The following is a 17324-nucleotide window of genomic DNA, read 5'->3' on the forward strand; positions in this document are numbered from 1 at the left end:
CTCTTGCTAGGGGGAGAAAAAAGCCTAAACAGTAAAAGAAGTAACTCTTCACCATCTTTTAATGGATGCTAAATCAAGAAACCCATAGTAAAGTGCTTCTCCAATTACAATGAAGGAAAATTGTCTTATAGGTTGGTTAGCTGAACCATAACACACACTGATTACATTTGGGAAATGATGGAGTTTCACACCAAAGACAGTAACTAATCTTGTACAGGTGAACTGACTGGGCAATTTGGTGCTGCAAGACAGCCACCAAGTGTGGGTCACTTCCTAGAAAGGCAAGTGCACCACAGGCCTGAAAACGGGAGCCCCCCAGATCCCTCAGACTCAGGCTCCCCAAGAGCCAGAATCACAGATGCATGGACCTTCACCTGGCCTTACAGATAATGCTATCTTGTACTGTCTCCCATTATTTTTGTCCCACTGTGTTAGCAGAGCATAGTATTTACTATAAATGATCTGCAGATCCCAAGACTCTGTCTGTCCTAATCTCTTTGTTCACATCAGGAATTTTGTCTTTGCATCCATATTTAGCTACAAGTTGAATAACTAGTTGATGGGGCAGGCAAGAGTCGGGGAAAGGGGAACTCCCTAACTCACAAGCCAGACCATTCTTCTAGAGGACAGCCAGGTGTTAGAAGGATGTTGTATTGTACTCATTCTACATCTCTATAATTTCTCCCCATTGGTACTAGAAATGGTATAAGCGTGAATAAGCAGTGAGTTGATCATCTATTAGTCAACAGAGAGAACACGACACTTACAATAATGACAGTGACCATTCGTTGAGCTCATTCCGTATGCATGACACCATGCTAAGTGTGTCTACTCATTAACCTCTACTGTCACTCTGTGGACTTTACTCTTCTCTTCTGACACAGGAGATTTCAGAGGGCCAGCAAAGTTAAGTAACTTGCCATGGTCACATTTGGTAAGTCACTGAGTCAGGACTCAAACTTAGGTCTGCTGACTTCAAAGTTCAACTGTATAATACTGCCTCCCCATGTGATGAAGCATTTCTAATTCAAATGTGTAATCTATATTTCAAAGTAGGCAATACTGACCAGATGATAAATATTTTGTATTGAAGGAGGGAAAGATAGCAAGGTTAGTTAGTAGAAATAAAAATGAGATGCATTAAATTTAGATAAAAGGCATAGGTCAAAAAGGCCCTGGGGATAAGCATATAAATATGGCAAGGGAGAATGCAGAACTATAAAACACATATACTCTGCAAAATATGTGATCAAAAAGTGAAATAAGTTTTAAGAAGCAAAGCTAAAGAGTCAGCCAAGACTGAATTGGGAATGGGCCTCTCTCAAATGCTTGGATAAAGTGTCCACTCAAATTATGATAATGTCATAATGAGAAAAACTGCATGCAAGTGAACTATAGAGCAATATGTGATATAACTCTTTCTACTATAGGAGAACACTGAAGTCTGGAGGGTTTATGTAAAAGATAAGATTATATGAAAAATGTGAGTAATGTTTAAAAAGGGCCATTGTGGTCAGGAAGTACTTGGGGACTCAGTTTTGGTTGGTTCCCTCACTGACAGCGACCACGGACAGGATAGCTACTAAAGAAAGTGACTATAAATCCAATTTGCCTCTCCTGTTCTGTCTAAAACAGAGATTTTGTCGTATTCTAACTTTTGTCCCTAATCACAATTTCGTAAGTTGAAGTTGGCCTGCAAGCTTCTCTTGGGCATCCAAGCAAGAGAATCTTAGCCTCTTAGAATAAGCTTAGGGTTAACAAAAAGTGACACTCCCACTGTTAATCTCCAACCAGAAATTTGCAGAGTAGAATAAAATTGTTTTGTAAGTCACCTGATTAATCAAGGGTATTTTGGGAATGGACAGGAAGGGATGTGTCAAGTCTCTTTAATAAATAACATTTGACTTCTCAATTACACACGAAATCTTCATATTTAATCCAAAGAATATTAACTAACTGCCTTGCAAACGGCTATACTGTGAGTATACTAGAAAACATGATAAACTAAGATATAACTTGAATTCTGTGTTTTTCTTAACTATATTAACTTAGCTATTAGATTACTCTCTTACTGAAGTGTGTGTGTTCTGTTTTCTCACTAAGACTGTACCCTCTTTGAGACTTCCCTGGTAGGGCAGTGGTTAAGAATCTGCCTGCCAATGCAGGGGACACAGGTTTGAGCCCTGGTCCAGGAAGATCCCACATGCCACAGAGCAACTAAGCCCACGCACCACAAATACTGAGCCTATGCTCTAGAGCCTGTGAGCCACAACTACTGAGCCCACATGCTGCAACTACTGAAGCCCATGCACCTAGAGCCTATGCTCCACAAGAGAAGCCACCACAAGAAGCCCACACACCACAATGAAGAGTAGCCCCTGCTCACCACAACCAGAGGGAAAAAAAAACTCTGCGTGCAGCAACAAAGACCCAACACAGCCAATAAAAAATAAATTAAAATAAATTAAAAAAAAAAGACTGTACCCTCTTCAAAGACAACAATCATCTCTGATATTTCTTACAGTGGTAAGAACATAGCGGGCAATCAATTACTTAGTTGATAGAAATATTTATAGCCCAATACATACTTGGTGACACACAGTGTATCCCTGCATTGGCTGACCAGAGTCTCTCGGTCATCTTCTCTTTGTGGTCGGACGGTAATTAATTCAAAAGTGTGACGTCTTGCACAAAATTCTCTGTTGGCTGGTTCTATCTGCCGACTGGTACAATTGGCCAAATTTAATCTTCCTATGGGATTCTTTAAAATCAAATTAAAAAGAAAACATGATTAGCAGAAAATAAACAAGACCAGTTAAGTCAGTAAGCACTGAGCAGTATTCAAGTTGATACAAACTTAAAATTAAAAAGCCATTAATTTAAAAGTTAAAATTTAATTACACTGAGTTTAGAGAAACATATTTAATATTTATTATTGTTTCCTGCTGGACATAAAAATAGAAACCAAAAATGTCAACTGGAGCTCTAAGCCAACTTAAAAAACAAACTCTTGTTATGGAAAACTTGAAACAGATCCAAAACAAAAAGAATGGCATAATGAACTTCTATGTACCCATTAATCAGCTCTAACAATTAGGAACAAATTCAATCACCTTTCGTATATAGACCACTACTTCCTCCCTTTCTATAAACAGAAACTTAGACATTGTATTTCATCTGTAAATATTTTGTAAAAGACCAGGCTAAACTATTGCTTTGGATTGTCGGAAGCCATGTCATTTCTAAGGTATGACAGTCAAAGATAAAAATTCATGATACTAAATGGTCCTGAAAAATAGGAAAAGGTACAAGTATGGGGCACAATTTAGAAACAGCCAATAGAAGTGTTCACTGTATTAGTAATTTTAAAAAGAAATTAGAATGAAACATACCATTTTTAAACATTAGATTGGTCAAGTCTGGAAAGAATGGTAATAACCTATGTTGACTGGTTGGGCGGGGGGGTAACAGAAACTCTCATACATTGCTGGTGAAAGCAAAAAACAGTCTACTACTGGTAGACAATTTGATAACAGCAATCAAAAACATTCCAAATGGGCATATCCTGATCCTACAAGTTCACCTAAAAGAAATTTATCCTAAGTAAATATATAGGTACACAAAGATGTTTATATAGGTGTAGTTACTGTTTTTTCATAAAAGTGAAAAGATTGATACAAATTAAATGACAGTAATAGGGGACTATTTAAACAAATAATAACATTATGTCTGCAGCAAGTATGGCAGACTAAATAGTCTGAAAGTCCTCCCATGACCCCCCAAATGCTAGATAACTGAACTCACGAGAAAGTAAAAGCAACATTCAAAGACCAAAAGCAATGAGGGCAAGAGAGGGCAAAATAAGTCAGAGTGAAATCTGGCTTCCTTGGGGATGTTAACATTCCTTAACCAATGTTAGGAACCGGTAGCCTTGACTCATACAGGTTAAATGATATAATATGAAGTGTGATATTTGCCTTAAAATACCTCAGCAAACCAACAAGAACAAAAAACTGTGTGTGCTGTGGAGAGATAAAGAAACATGAAAATAATTATTGAAGCCAGGATTTCAATATATTTCCCTCTGTTTTGTGTACATTTGAACATTTTCAACTATAAAAAGTTAAATATATAGGTACATATTTTTCCGTGTGCGTGTGTGTAAAAAGAAGGGCAAGAGTAAATAATACATTATCAAATAAAAGTACAAGTTAGGAGACTTACCTTACCAGACACTAAGATTTATTTTAAAGCTATGGTAATTGAGACTGAAGGATACAGACCAAAGGAAACAGAATAGAAAGCCTAAATATAGGCCTACATATATAACGATCGCTTGATACAAGCTAGAAACAGCACGTGAATCAGTGGGGAAAGAATGGATCATCCAATGGTGCTGGTACAATTGGGTTTCCAGATTGGGGGGGAAAATTAATTCTAGGTAAATTAAATGTGAAATATAAATCTTTATAATTTTTAGAAGTTATAAGGAGATACAGGAGAATATCATTATAATTATAGAGATGGTTTTCTTAACTAAGACTCAAAAAAGCAAACAATAAAGCAATAAATTGACAGATTTATCTTAGCATTAAAAAAATTCTGTTTATGAAAAGATACTATAAAGATAAATTGAAACATGACAAGCAAAAGACTAGGGAAATAAACTGCCAAAACACATAAGAAAACATACTTATTCTTAATGCTTAAGCAAGGAAAATCAAAATAAAAACACAGTGAAAGAACATTTCACACCCCTCACACTGACAAGAGTTTAAAATGCTGACATATCAAGTGTTGGTGGGATGTGGAACACTGAGAATGCTCCTATACTCCTACTCCTGATGGGAATGGAACATGGTACAATAAATTTCAAGAATCACTGGACAAAATCTAGCTAAACTGAAGATGTGCAAAACCCTACAAAACAGCAAATCTGCTACTAGATACAAACTCAAGAAATTCTGATCCGTGTAGCTATGTCATAGCAGAGCTGTTTATAACAGTCACAATTTGGAAATAATCTAAGTGTCCATAAATAGGAGAAGTGGATAAATTGTGATACATTAATAAAATACTTTAGTATAAGGAAAGGTGGCTAGAGCTCTACAAACTAGAGCTACCACACACACCAGCCTAGATAATTTCACAAATCATGTTAACTCCAAACATGCAAGTTACAGAATAGTATATACAGTATGATACTATTTGAATATTGCTTCAAAATATGCAACTGCAATAATATACTGCTTATATATAATATATAATAAAAATTTAAAGAAATACATATGAACAAAATAATTTCCGGATAGGAGTTATCTCTATGAGGGAGAGAAAATTACATGAGGAACTTTAACTGGATTGATAACACAGAAGTGGATGGAAATTACCTTTTTCTTTAATGTCTTTTTGAATGTTCTAAATATTTCACAATAAATTTTAAAATAAAATTTTACATGGCTACAATGTAATATATATAGCTATCTAATGCAATATCACAGATACATTTTATTGATGTGAAAAGATATCAGGATATAATCAAGTAAAAATCAAGTTATAAAAAACATGATACTTTCTGTTTAAAAAAGATTCATAAATGGATATACAATTATTACATATTATTCACTTAAAACTTTAGAAGGATACACAACCAAAATATGAACAGTAGTTATTTGTTATAGATTTTACTTTATAATTCTGCTTATTTCTATTTCCCAGTTTTTGGATAATAAATTACCATACTTGGCCAATAACATCAAATTCTTTAAAAATAAGATGCAATGTATTACATAAAATTCTATTATCAAATTTTAGAAACAAAACCAAAACCACTATATTCCTATGGTGGTTTTCCATTTCTGTTTTATCCCAGATTTAGGTAAATCAACTGTTAATTACACATAAAGTGAATTTAACATATTTCTGACTAAAAATGTCAATTAAAAAATATTATGAAACATTCCAGGAAAAAAAGAAAAATACATGCCTTAAAGTATTTTTAAGAGTGGTCAAATCACAGGGAATGTATAAGATATAAAATTTTTACACAAATACACACTCATACACACACTCACTCGTCTTTCAACAAGAATATTTTTAATGGCTTAGTAAATATACACAATGGGGAATTTGGTTGTCTGATGGGGGCCACAGGGAGCACCTACATGAAATATGACCTGAAAGTCAGTCAGGGCTTTCACCACCGACCATCAATATTACATTACCTTTCGTTTCTCATCATCTGGATAAGTCCAATAAGAGATACAGTTTCCAGAAAGAACACACCATCTTCGATGCCAGGCACCAAAACCACTAACATCTTCAAATATGGTCTGGAAAAGTCGATGAAATACTGACTTTAGAAACCTGACGGTCAATTAAATGTTTTCTATACCTTAAACTTCAGTATGTTGACATATTTCATACTTCAAAATCTACTTGCACAATTTTCTTTTTCTTTTTTTTTTAAAGTATTTAAATTTATTTTTATTCTACTCTTTATCAAGGTCAGGAATCTCGTTATTTCAATCTCGAGCGCAAAGTTAGCACAAAGGACTCACCAGCTCCCTTTTGCGTTTATGTTCACCTTTTACATCATAAAGGTAATTGAAAAGGAAAAATTTGATGGATAAAAATAATACAATTTATCATTACCCCATACTATAATCAGAGAAAAATAACAAGGGGACAGCTTTTTTATTTTTATAGCTGGGGAGACTGAAGGCCAAAGAAATAAAATGACAACACACAATCACAAAGCAGAACTGGAAACTTCTAGCTAAACCAGAACGAACTTTTCCTGCTGCTCATCAGTCTTGGCAGAGCTAGACTAGCACCATTTTAGAATGGTTGTAGTCTCCTTCCTTTCAGTTGTCATTGGCGCATCAGGAAGGAAAACTAAACCAAGCAACTAAACCAAGCAACGTTAATTTCAATTACCACCTCTGTTTTTTATAGAGGTTAGAAGTAATAAAAGGCATTGCTTAGACAGGGGGCAGAAGTTATTTGGGGGAGTCCTGAGTAACTTTCTTTTACCACATTTCTGTAAGTGCGGACGTGATAAGAATGTGCTATTGGATTCAAGACAGAGTAAATCTGAAAAGATCTAACTCTAAGGTAGTTAAGAGCCCAGCTCAAAAATTAAATAGGTCAGACATTTTAGGCAAATGAATGTTATAAGAGTCTAGCAGGTGCTAAAGGTATCTACAGTAAAATATGGAAATATTTACACTAAAGGAAAAGGTCAGTAAGTAAACACTGTCTTCAAGTCAGAAATTTATAAAAACAGTTTTCTAAGAATATCTAGTGCCACCTGCTGGATTTACATGTGAAAAAAGCTATGAAGTCTGATTTACAGTCACCTTGGCTCCTTGGACTTTCTATACAATCTAGCTCTTCTTTCTGTGCCCTTTGTCAGCAACTGCAAATTGATTTGCGGTATCTTTTGTATAGTTCGAATTCTTGCTTCACAAAGAAAACCAAAGCTATTAGATTTTCTCTACTTCTTGCACCACACCCACAATCTTCTGTGTATACTACACAGAAGTACACAGTACTACACACATACTTTTTTTCCTCTGACAATGGAAAAAGTATAATTCTGTACAAGATCATGAACCGTGGCTTGGGTCTTATTTGTTTCCACTCTTATGACCTTGTTCCATGGGTTATTCCTTAACCCTAGTGCAGGCTCCCCATTGCTTCTAACTTTGCCCTCTTTGGCCCTATTAGAAGTTACCCATTTGAATTTAAAGATGCTCAAGTCTCTCCAAACTTAATAAAATGTCAACAAAATCCTTCTTTCACCCTACATGCCTCTGTAATTACCACATTCTCTGCACCCCTCTGCAGCCAAACTTTGTTTCAAAGAGTTGCTGCACTCCCATTCCTTCACCCTCCACTCCCTTTATAACCATCTGCAATCTAGCTCCTGCTCTCAGCAAGACCAGAATGACCACCTCATAAATAAGTCCAACAGTCTCTAATAGATCCTTATCAAACTTGACCACTCCCTCTTTCAGACTTTTCCCTTGGCAACCACGACACTAAATTCCCCACTGTCCTCCCTGTAGTCTCCCTTGAGAGCTTCTCTTCCTAGATCTGTGGCTTCAATGTTAAAGTTCTGGTTATTCAACTGAGCCTGCACTTTGATGACTATCTCTCTGCTGCAGATTTCCAAACCGTCATCTCATCTAAAATGTCTATCTTGAGCTCCAAACGCAACCTTTGAAACATGTCTCTAGGCATCTAAAATTCAAGTTGTTTAAAACTTAACTCATTAAAACTTCCTACCTTGGGTGGGGACTGACTGACAAGGGGCATGAGGGAACTTCCTGGGGTAATATTATGTATCTTAATAGAAATTTTGGTTACATAGATGTATGCCTGTGTCAGAACTCAGGGGATATACACTGAAGATTCAGGGGAACATGCTAATATCAATAATATACTTTGAAATTCTTCCGCCCAGATTATGATATTTTTAGGATTGGCTAGAAGAATAGCTAGGTAGTAGATACATGATAAAGCAAGTACAGTAAAAAATGTTAAAGGCAAAATCTAGATGCTGGGTATACTGGCGTTCATTGTTAAATTCTATCAACATGGCTGTATGTTTGGAATTTTCCACAATAAAATTTGGGGGAAAAATACTTTCCACCCCAAATATGGATGCTTGCTCCTTCCCCAGGTCCCTTATCTCAGCAGAATCACTGCCACCCAACAAGTTGTGCAAGACGGGGATCTGGGTGACATCCTTACTTCTGCTTCTCCACCCCTGCCAAACCACTAGGGTCTGCCCTTCTTCCTCCTTCACCTCTCCACGATGGGTGCTTCTCTCCACCCTGAATGCCAGCCCCCATCCCCTCTCTCATGGAGTAACTCAGTCTCCTCACTAGTCTTCAGGGCCACCACTCCCCAGTCTACTTCCACATGTTAGTCAGAATGAATTTCCTAAAGTCCAAATCTGATGTTAGTCCTCTGCTTAAAAATCCTTCAAGAGTACCCCACCAACTTTAGGATAAAGTTGAAAGTCTTTAAAAGGTCCTCTAACACTTGGTCCCATTTCCCCTAACCACACCGTCCTCCCCAGTCACTCCACTTACTGCCCCTCCTCCACACACACTCAGACTTCTAAGCTCTAGCTACCCTGAAATACCTGCCACTATCTAAATGTATCATCTTTTTCTCTGGTGGGGGAGAGAGAGGGAAGGGCCCTTCAGGCCATTGTACATGCTTTTCCCTTCATCTGGAGCACTTCTCCCTCTTCTGTCTGGCTAACTTGTTCAGCTAGCAATTTACAAGTTATTTCCAGCAGCTTTCTTTAAGCCTTCTCACCCATACCTAAGACCTGGTGTCCTACCAATCTACACCCACGCACTCTATGCTTTCTCCCACAATAGTACTGTATTGTACTTAACTGTTCACTTGTATTTCTCCCTATTACACTATAAGTTTCTGAGTGGAGGGACTGTTTTTTGTGGGCTATTATATTCTAACACCAGCACAGTGATTGGCATATAGTGGACATGCAACAAATCTGAATCAACTTAGCACTTAATCACACAGACCTTCATTCCTATGTGAAACCAAGTTTACACTTCACAAAATGGAAAAAAGAAAATATAGATCCAGTGATGTAACTTACTAGAAAACCTCTTTCTTCAACACTTGAATTCACTTGACACTTTATTTTTAAATAAATATGACCTTCCAAAGGAGATAGAAAGGGTACCTGTGAAGAAAGTAAATTATTTGTAAAATAGTTTTTCTTGATAAAACATGTATAAATCATGAATAGAAAATATTATGCCTCGAAAACACAGTATTTTCTAAAGCTGGAATATAAAATAGGTGGCCAAAAAGCCACTGGTTCCTTAGCAACAAATGCTTTTGAAGAATAAATTCATTCAATGTAGAGTTTGATTAAAAACAGAACCCTAAGTCCCAAGTAACGTGATAAAGAAAACACAGTTATAAGAAGAGAATACATGTGTTTATTCATTCCCTATCAACAGAATATACTTGATAGAAGATGGAATAAACCAACTGGCATATTAATACAACATAATATTATTTAGCAATAAAGAACAGTGAACCGCAGAATGGAAAAGTTGATGCTCAAATTCACATGGAATTGCTGGAAGCCCCAAATAACCAAAACAATCTTGAAAAAGAAAAACAAAGTTGAAAGAATCAGACTTCCCAATTTCAAACCAATTCAAAGCTACAGTAATCAGAACAGTGTGGTACTGGCATAAGGATAGACATATAGACCACAGTAATAGAATTAAGAGTCCAGAAATAAACCTATACATATATGCCAGACTGATTTTCAATAAGGGTACCAAAACTATTCAATGAGGAAAGGGCAACATTTTCAACAAATGGTGCAGGGGAAACTGGAGAGCCACATGCAAAACAGTGAAGTTGGATCCCTACCTCACCTCACATACAAAAATTAACTCAAAATGGATCAGTGACCTAAATATGAGAGCTAAAACTGTACAACCCTTAGAAGGAAAACAGAGGAGTAATCTTAATGACCATGGATTTGGCAATGGATTCTCAGATATAATACTAAAAGCATGAGCAACAAAAGAAAAAAAAGAGCTAAATTAAACTTTATCAAAATGAAAACCTTTTCAGTATGGAGGTTCCTCAAAAAATACATGTAGAATTACCATATAATCAATCAACCCCACTTCTGGGAATTTATCCAAAAGAACCAAAATCAGGATCTTAAAGGGATATTTGCACTCCCATTTTCATTGCCACATTCTTCATAACAGCCAAGAGGTGGAAATAATCTAAATGCCCATTAACAGCTGAACAAAGAAAATGGGGTATAGTCTCCTTTCTCCCCATTTCTGTGTATGAAAATCACCCTAAGCCATCCAGATCCTGTTCTCAGAGTCTGAAGTTTGTCTCTTAGGCCCTGAAACTCCCAATGTATATTTTTTTATGCGCCATAACCCACAGCCCCACACCTCTGCACAGCAGATCCTTGAGATCAACTATCATGTCTTTCTCATGTTTGTTTCCATATCCTATTGCCAAATCATATCCAGAGATTCAGTAAGTGTTTGCTTAAAAAATGGTGTTTTGTCAAATAATACCCAAATACTCCTATCGAAAAAAAGGAGGTGGAGTTGGGTTTGGGGGCGGGGGGGGGCGGTGGGAGTGGGGGTGACAGGATGTAGTGCACACAAGCAATAGAATATTATTCAGCCATAAAAAAGGAAATCCTGCCAAGTGTTACAACATGTTTGAACCTTGAGGATATTATGCTAAGTGAAATAAGCCAGTCACAAATGGACAAATACTACATGCTTCCATCTGTATGTGGTATCAAGAGTAGCCAACTCAACAGAAGCAGAAAGAAGAAAGGTGGTTGTCAGGGACTGGTAGGAGAGGGGAAAAGGGAGTTGCTATTCAATGAGTATAGAATTTCAGTCATCCAAGATGAAAAAACTCTAGAGCTCTGCTGTACAACATTGTGCTTATAGTTAATAATATTGTACAGTTAATTTGTTGAGGGTAGATCTCATGTTATGTATTATTTATCACAATAAAAAATTTTAAACTTCTGTGTATCAAAGCATAAGAACATGAAAAGACAATGTACAAAACAGGAGAAAACATTTGTAAATCATATATCTAATAATGGTTTAGTATCTAGAATACATTAAGAACTCTTATAACTCAGTGATAACAAGACAAAACATTCCAAACAATCCAACTTAAAAATTGGCAAAAGACTTGAACAGATGTTTTTTCAAAGATGCACAAATAGCCAACAAACACATGGAAAGATGCTCAGCATCAACAGTTGTCAGGTAATAACTGTTAGCCTGACAATAATGATGACACTGATCATGAAGATGAGGATAAGGATGAAGATTTCAACGGAAACCTCAGGCTGCCATTGTGTCCTGAACCATTTAGGAGGAATGAGTAAAAAGAATCTGATTCTTTTATTGGAAGCACATTGCTTTGAACCAAGATAAACATAAGCTAAATACAAAACCAGCAATATGTTATTGAAAGCACTTTTTTTATTGCTTGTTTTAAAGTTGACTCATTCTGTACCTACAAAGTTTTTCTTATTCCTTAGATACAAGCATGTTTCCAACATTTATAACCCCCAAACTCATGCTATAGCTGAAACCGTGTTAGGGCTGAATTGTGTCCCCTGCCCATCCCTTACCAAATTCAAATGTTGACGTTCTAACTCCCCATACCACAGAATGCAACAATATTTGGAGACAGGGTCTTTAAAGAAGTGATTAAGGTTAAATTAGTTCAATAGGATGGGCCCTAGTCCAATGTGACTTGTGTCCTTATAAAAAGAGAAGATTTGGACACACAGAGAAAAGACAATGTGAAGATACCTGAGACAGCTGTCTACAAGCTAAGGGGAGAGGGTTTAGAAAAAAAATCAACCCTCCCAACACCTTGATCTTGGACTTCTAGCCTCCAGAACTGTAAAAAAAATAAACTTCTTTTGTTTAAGCCAAAACAAAAAACAAAAAAACCAACCAAACAAAAAACCCAAAACCCCAAAAATTAGTCATTAGGGAAATGCAAATCGAAACCACAATGAGGTATCACTTCATACCTACTATGATGGCTATAATCAAAAATATGGAAAATAACAAGCATTAGCAAGGATGTGGAAACACTGGAACCCACATTACTGGCAGGAATGTCAAATGGTTCAGGCACTATGAGGAACAGTTTGGTGGTTCCTCAAAAAGTTAGACAGCATTAACATATAACAACACAATTCCTCTCCTAGATATACACCCCCAAGACTGAAAACAGGTATTCAAACAGGTACATACACACCAGTTCATAGCAGCATTATTCACAATAGCCAAGAAAGAAACAGACCAAATGTCCATCAACAGATGAATGGACAAACTGTAGTATATAACATAATAGAATAGTATTCAGCCATAGAAAGTAATGAAGTACTGATACATGCCACATCATATACATATACAACCACACATATATACACACACATATAAACTTACCCCCAAAGAACAAAAGTTATCTGAGTAATAATTACCTAGTAGGTTATACATAGATAACAATAAAGTTGCTCTATAATGTATGTAATATAGAGCTAATACATTTCATGATGATAATTTTTATCAAATGCTTGTACCATTTCACTTCCAGGCAGAGTTCTAAAATTAGGGACCCTGTATCCAACACAAGTCTGCACTACAGAGAGGGTAGAAAGCCACAAGCATAGACCGAGTAGTGAAAGTCAATGTTGAAATCTATCTGAAAAAGACATTTAAGTTCAATATGAAGAAGGTCTAGAATGTCCTATATCCATACCAGATACAATTACTGTCATGTAATGACTCTTCACTCCCAACCATGGCTGATTTGCGAGCTACAGAGACACACACAAAAGTATATCCAAATTCTATCCATTAAACATACCCTAGTGTGCTTGGTTAGGGGGATACACAGAAAGGAGTTCTACTTCCATTAGGTGCTCAGAGCTCGCTTACAATTAGGATGTGAAAGGTCACAAAAGACCACTATTTCTACTGTAACAATAAGAAAACAATGGATAAACTAAGAATATCTTATTTTCCTTAAAGTTGTCAAAAACTTGTACAGCAAAAAAAAAAATTAATGGACCAAATTCCAATGAAGAATGTACCCTTGAGACAGCTTCCTCCACAAGAGGTCAGACAGCAGAATCAAGCAGTATCAGCAGTATTTCATCTTGTGGAACTGAAAACTACAGAAAGATAGAGAAAATGAAAAGGCAAAAGACTCTGTACCAAATGAAGGGACAAGATAAAACACCAGAAAAACAACTAAATGAAGAGGAGATAGGCAATCTTCCGGGAAAAGAATTCAAAATAATGATGGTGAAGATGATCCAGGACTTTGAAAAAAGATTGGATGCAAAGATCAAAAAGTTGCAAGAAAAATTTACCAAAGACCTAGGAGAATTAAAGAACAAACAAACAGAGATATGCAACACAATAACTGAAATGAAAAATACACTAGAAGGAACTAATAGCAGATTAACTGAGGAAGAAAGACGAATAAGTGACCTGGAAGACAGAATGGTGATAATCACTGATGCAGAAAAGAATAAAGAAAGAAGAATGAAAAGAACTGAAGACAGCCTAAGAGACCTCTGGGACAATGTTAAACGTGCCAACATTCTCATTATAGGGATCCCAGAAGGAGACAAGAGAGAGAAAGGACCTGAGAAAATACTGGAAGAGATTATAGTTGAAAACTTCCCTAACATGGGAAAGGAAATAGCTACCCAAGTCCAGGAAGTGCAGAGAGTCCCAGGCAGGATAAACCCAAGGAGAAACATGCCAAGACATAGAGTAGTCAAATTGACAAAAATTAAAGACAGAGAATTGTTATTAAAAGCAACAAGGGAAAAACAACAAATAACATACAAGGGAACTCCCATAATAACAGCTGATTTCTCAGTAGAAACTCTGCAAGACAGAAGGGTGGGGCATGATCTACTTAAAGTGATGACAGGGAAGAACCTACAACCAAGAATATTCTACCCACCAAGGATCTCATTCAGATTTGATGGAAAAATCAAAAGCTTTACAGACAAGCAACAGCTAAGAGAATTCAGCACCACCAAACCAGCCCTACAACAAATGCTAAAGGAACTTCTCTAAGTGGGAAATGTAAGAGAAGAAAAGGACCTACAGAAACAAAAACAAAACAATTAAGAACATGGTAATAGGAACATACATGTTGATAATTACCTTGAATGTAAATGGACTAAATGCATCAACCAGAAGACACAGACTGGCTAAATGGATACAAAAACAAGACCCATATATATGCTGTCTCGAAGAGACCCACTTCAGACCTAGGCACACATACAGACTGAAAGTGAGGGGATGGAAAAAGATATTTCATGCAAATGGAAATCAAAAGAAAGCTGGAGTAGCGATACTCATATCAGATAAAATAGACTTTAAAATAAAAAATGTTACAAGAGACAAAAAAGGACACTACAGAAAGATTGAGGGATCAATCCAAGAAGAAGAGATAACAATTATAAATATATATGCGCCCGGAATTACAACTAACTGCTGAACAATCATTGAGAGAAAGACACCGGAACTCACCAAAAAAAAGACACCCCACATCCAGAGACAAAGGAGAAGCCACAATGAGATGGTAGGAGGGGCGCAATTGCATTAAAATCAAATTCCATAAATGCTGGGTGGGTGACTCACAAACTGGAGAACAGTTATACTGCAGAAGACCACCCACTAAAGTGAGGGTTCTGAGCCCCACGTCAGGCTTCCCAACCTGGGAGTCCAGCAACGCGAAGAGGAATCCCCAGAGAATCAGACCCTGAAAGCCAGTGGGATTTGATTGCAGGACCTCCACAGGACTGGTGGAAACAGAGACTCCACTATTGGAGGGCACACAAAAAAATGTGCTCACCAGGACCCAGGGGGAAGGAGCAGTGACCCCATAGGAGACTGAACCAGACCCACCTGCTGCTGTTGGAGGGTTGCCTGCAGAGGTGGGGGGCAGCTGTGGCTCACTGAGGAGGCAGGGGCACTGGCAGCAGGGGTTTGGGGAAGTGCTTATTGGTGTGATCCCTCCCAGAGTCCGCCATTAGCCCCACCAAAGAGCCTGTGGGCTCCAGTGCTAGGTGGTCTCAGGCCAACCAACCAACAAGGTGTGAGCACAGGCCTACCCATTAGCAGACAAACAGATTAAAGCTTTACTGAGCTCCGCCCACCCAACCCTACCCACCATCAGTCCCTCCCATCAGGAAGCACACAGGAGGCTCCCAGATAGCTTCCTCCACAAGAGGGCAGACAGCAGTATCAAGCAGTATCAGCAGTATTTCATCTTGTGGAACTGAAAACCACAGCCACAGAAAGATAGAGAAAATGAAAAAGCAGAGGACTTTGTACCAGATGAAGGGACAAGATAAAACACCAGAAAAACAACTAAATGAAGACGAGATAGGCACTCTTCCAGAAAAAGAATTCAGAATAATGATAGTAAAGATGATCCAGGACTTTGAAAAAAGATTGGATGCAAAGATAGAAAAGTTTACCAAAGACCTAGAAGAATTAAAGAACAAACAAACAGAGATATGCAACACAATAACTGAAACTAAAAAAAATACACTAGAAGAAATCAATAGCAGATTAATGGAGGCAGAAGGGCAAATAAGTGACCTGGAAGACAGAATGGTGATAATCACTGATGCAGAAAAGAATAAAGAAAAAAGAATGAAAAGAACTGAAGACAGCCTAAGAGACCTCTGGGACAATGTTAAACGTGCCAACATTCGCATTATAGGGGTCCTAGAAGGAGACAAGAGAGAGAAAGGACCTGAGAAAATACTGGAAGAGATTATAGTTGAAAACTTCCCTAACATGGGAAAGGAAATAGCTACCCAAGTCCAGGAAGTGCAGAGAGTCCCAGGCAGGATAAACCCAAGGAGAAACATGCCAAGACATAGAGTAGTCAAGCTGATAAAAATTAAAGACAGAGAAATGTTATTAAAAGCAACAAGGGAAAAACAACAAATAACATACAAGGGAACTCCCATAATAACAGCTGATTTCTCAGTAGAAACTCTGCAAGACAGAAGGGAGTGGCATGATATATTTAAAGTGATGACAGGGAAGAACCTACAACCAAGAGTACTCTACCCAGCAAGGATCTCATTCAGATTTGATGGAGAAATCAAAAGCTTTACAGACAAGCAATAGCTAAGAGAATTCAGCACCACCAAACCAGCCTTACAACAAATCCTAAAGGAACTTCTCTAAGTGGGAAATGTAAGAGAAGAAAAGGACCTACAGAAACAAAAACAAAACAATTAAGAACATGGTAATAGGAACATACATGTTGATAATTACCTTGAATGTAAATGGACTAAATGCATCAACCAGAAGACACAGACTGGCTGAATGGATACAAAAACAAGACCCATATATATGCTGTCTACAAGAGACCCACTTCAGACCTAGGCACACATACAGACTGAAAGTGAGGGGATGGAAAAAGATATTTCATGCAAATGGAAATCAAAAGAAAGCTGGAGTAGCGATACTCATATCAGATAAAATAGACTTTAAAATAAAAAATGTTACAAGAGACAAGAAAGGATATTACATAAAGATCAAGGGATCAATCCAAGAAGAGGAGATAACAATAATAAATATATATGCACCCAATATAGGAGCACCTCAATACATAAGGCAAATGCTAACAACTATGAAAGAGGAAATGCAAGGCAGAAATAGAGACACAGATATAGAGAACAA

The 17324-nt window shown here is 37.2% G+C and overlaps 1 protein-coding gene across 4 annotated transcripts in view; it reads right to left on the minus strand.

The window, feature by feature from the left end:
• The window catches only part of ANLN (anillin, actin binding protein), a 60136-nt gene that overhangs the window by 1382 nt on the left and 41430 nt on the right, over positions 1–17324 (minus strand). For all 4 annotated transcript variants that reach the window (XM_057733129.1, XM_057733130.1, XM_057733127.1 and 1 more), the window contains 3 exons: positions 9647–9733; positions 6225–6332; positions 2589–2761 (listed from right to left, as the gene is read on the minus strand). In XM_057733129.1, coding sequence (XP_057589112.1) covers positions 2589–2761; positions 6225–6332; positions 9647–9733 — 368 coding nt within the window. The remainder of the gene's footprint in view (positions 1–2588; positions 2762–6224; positions 6333–9646; positions 9734–17324) is intronic.

Source organism: Hippopotamus amphibius, chromosome 4 (assembly GCF_030028045.1).
Source record: "Hippopotamus amphibius kiboko isolate mHipAmp2 chromosome 4, mHipAmp2.hap2, whole genome shotgun sequence".
Classification (NCBI taxonomy): Eukaryota; Metazoa; Chordata; class Mammalia; order Artiodactyla; family Hippopotamidae; genus Hippopotamus; species Hippopotamus amphibius.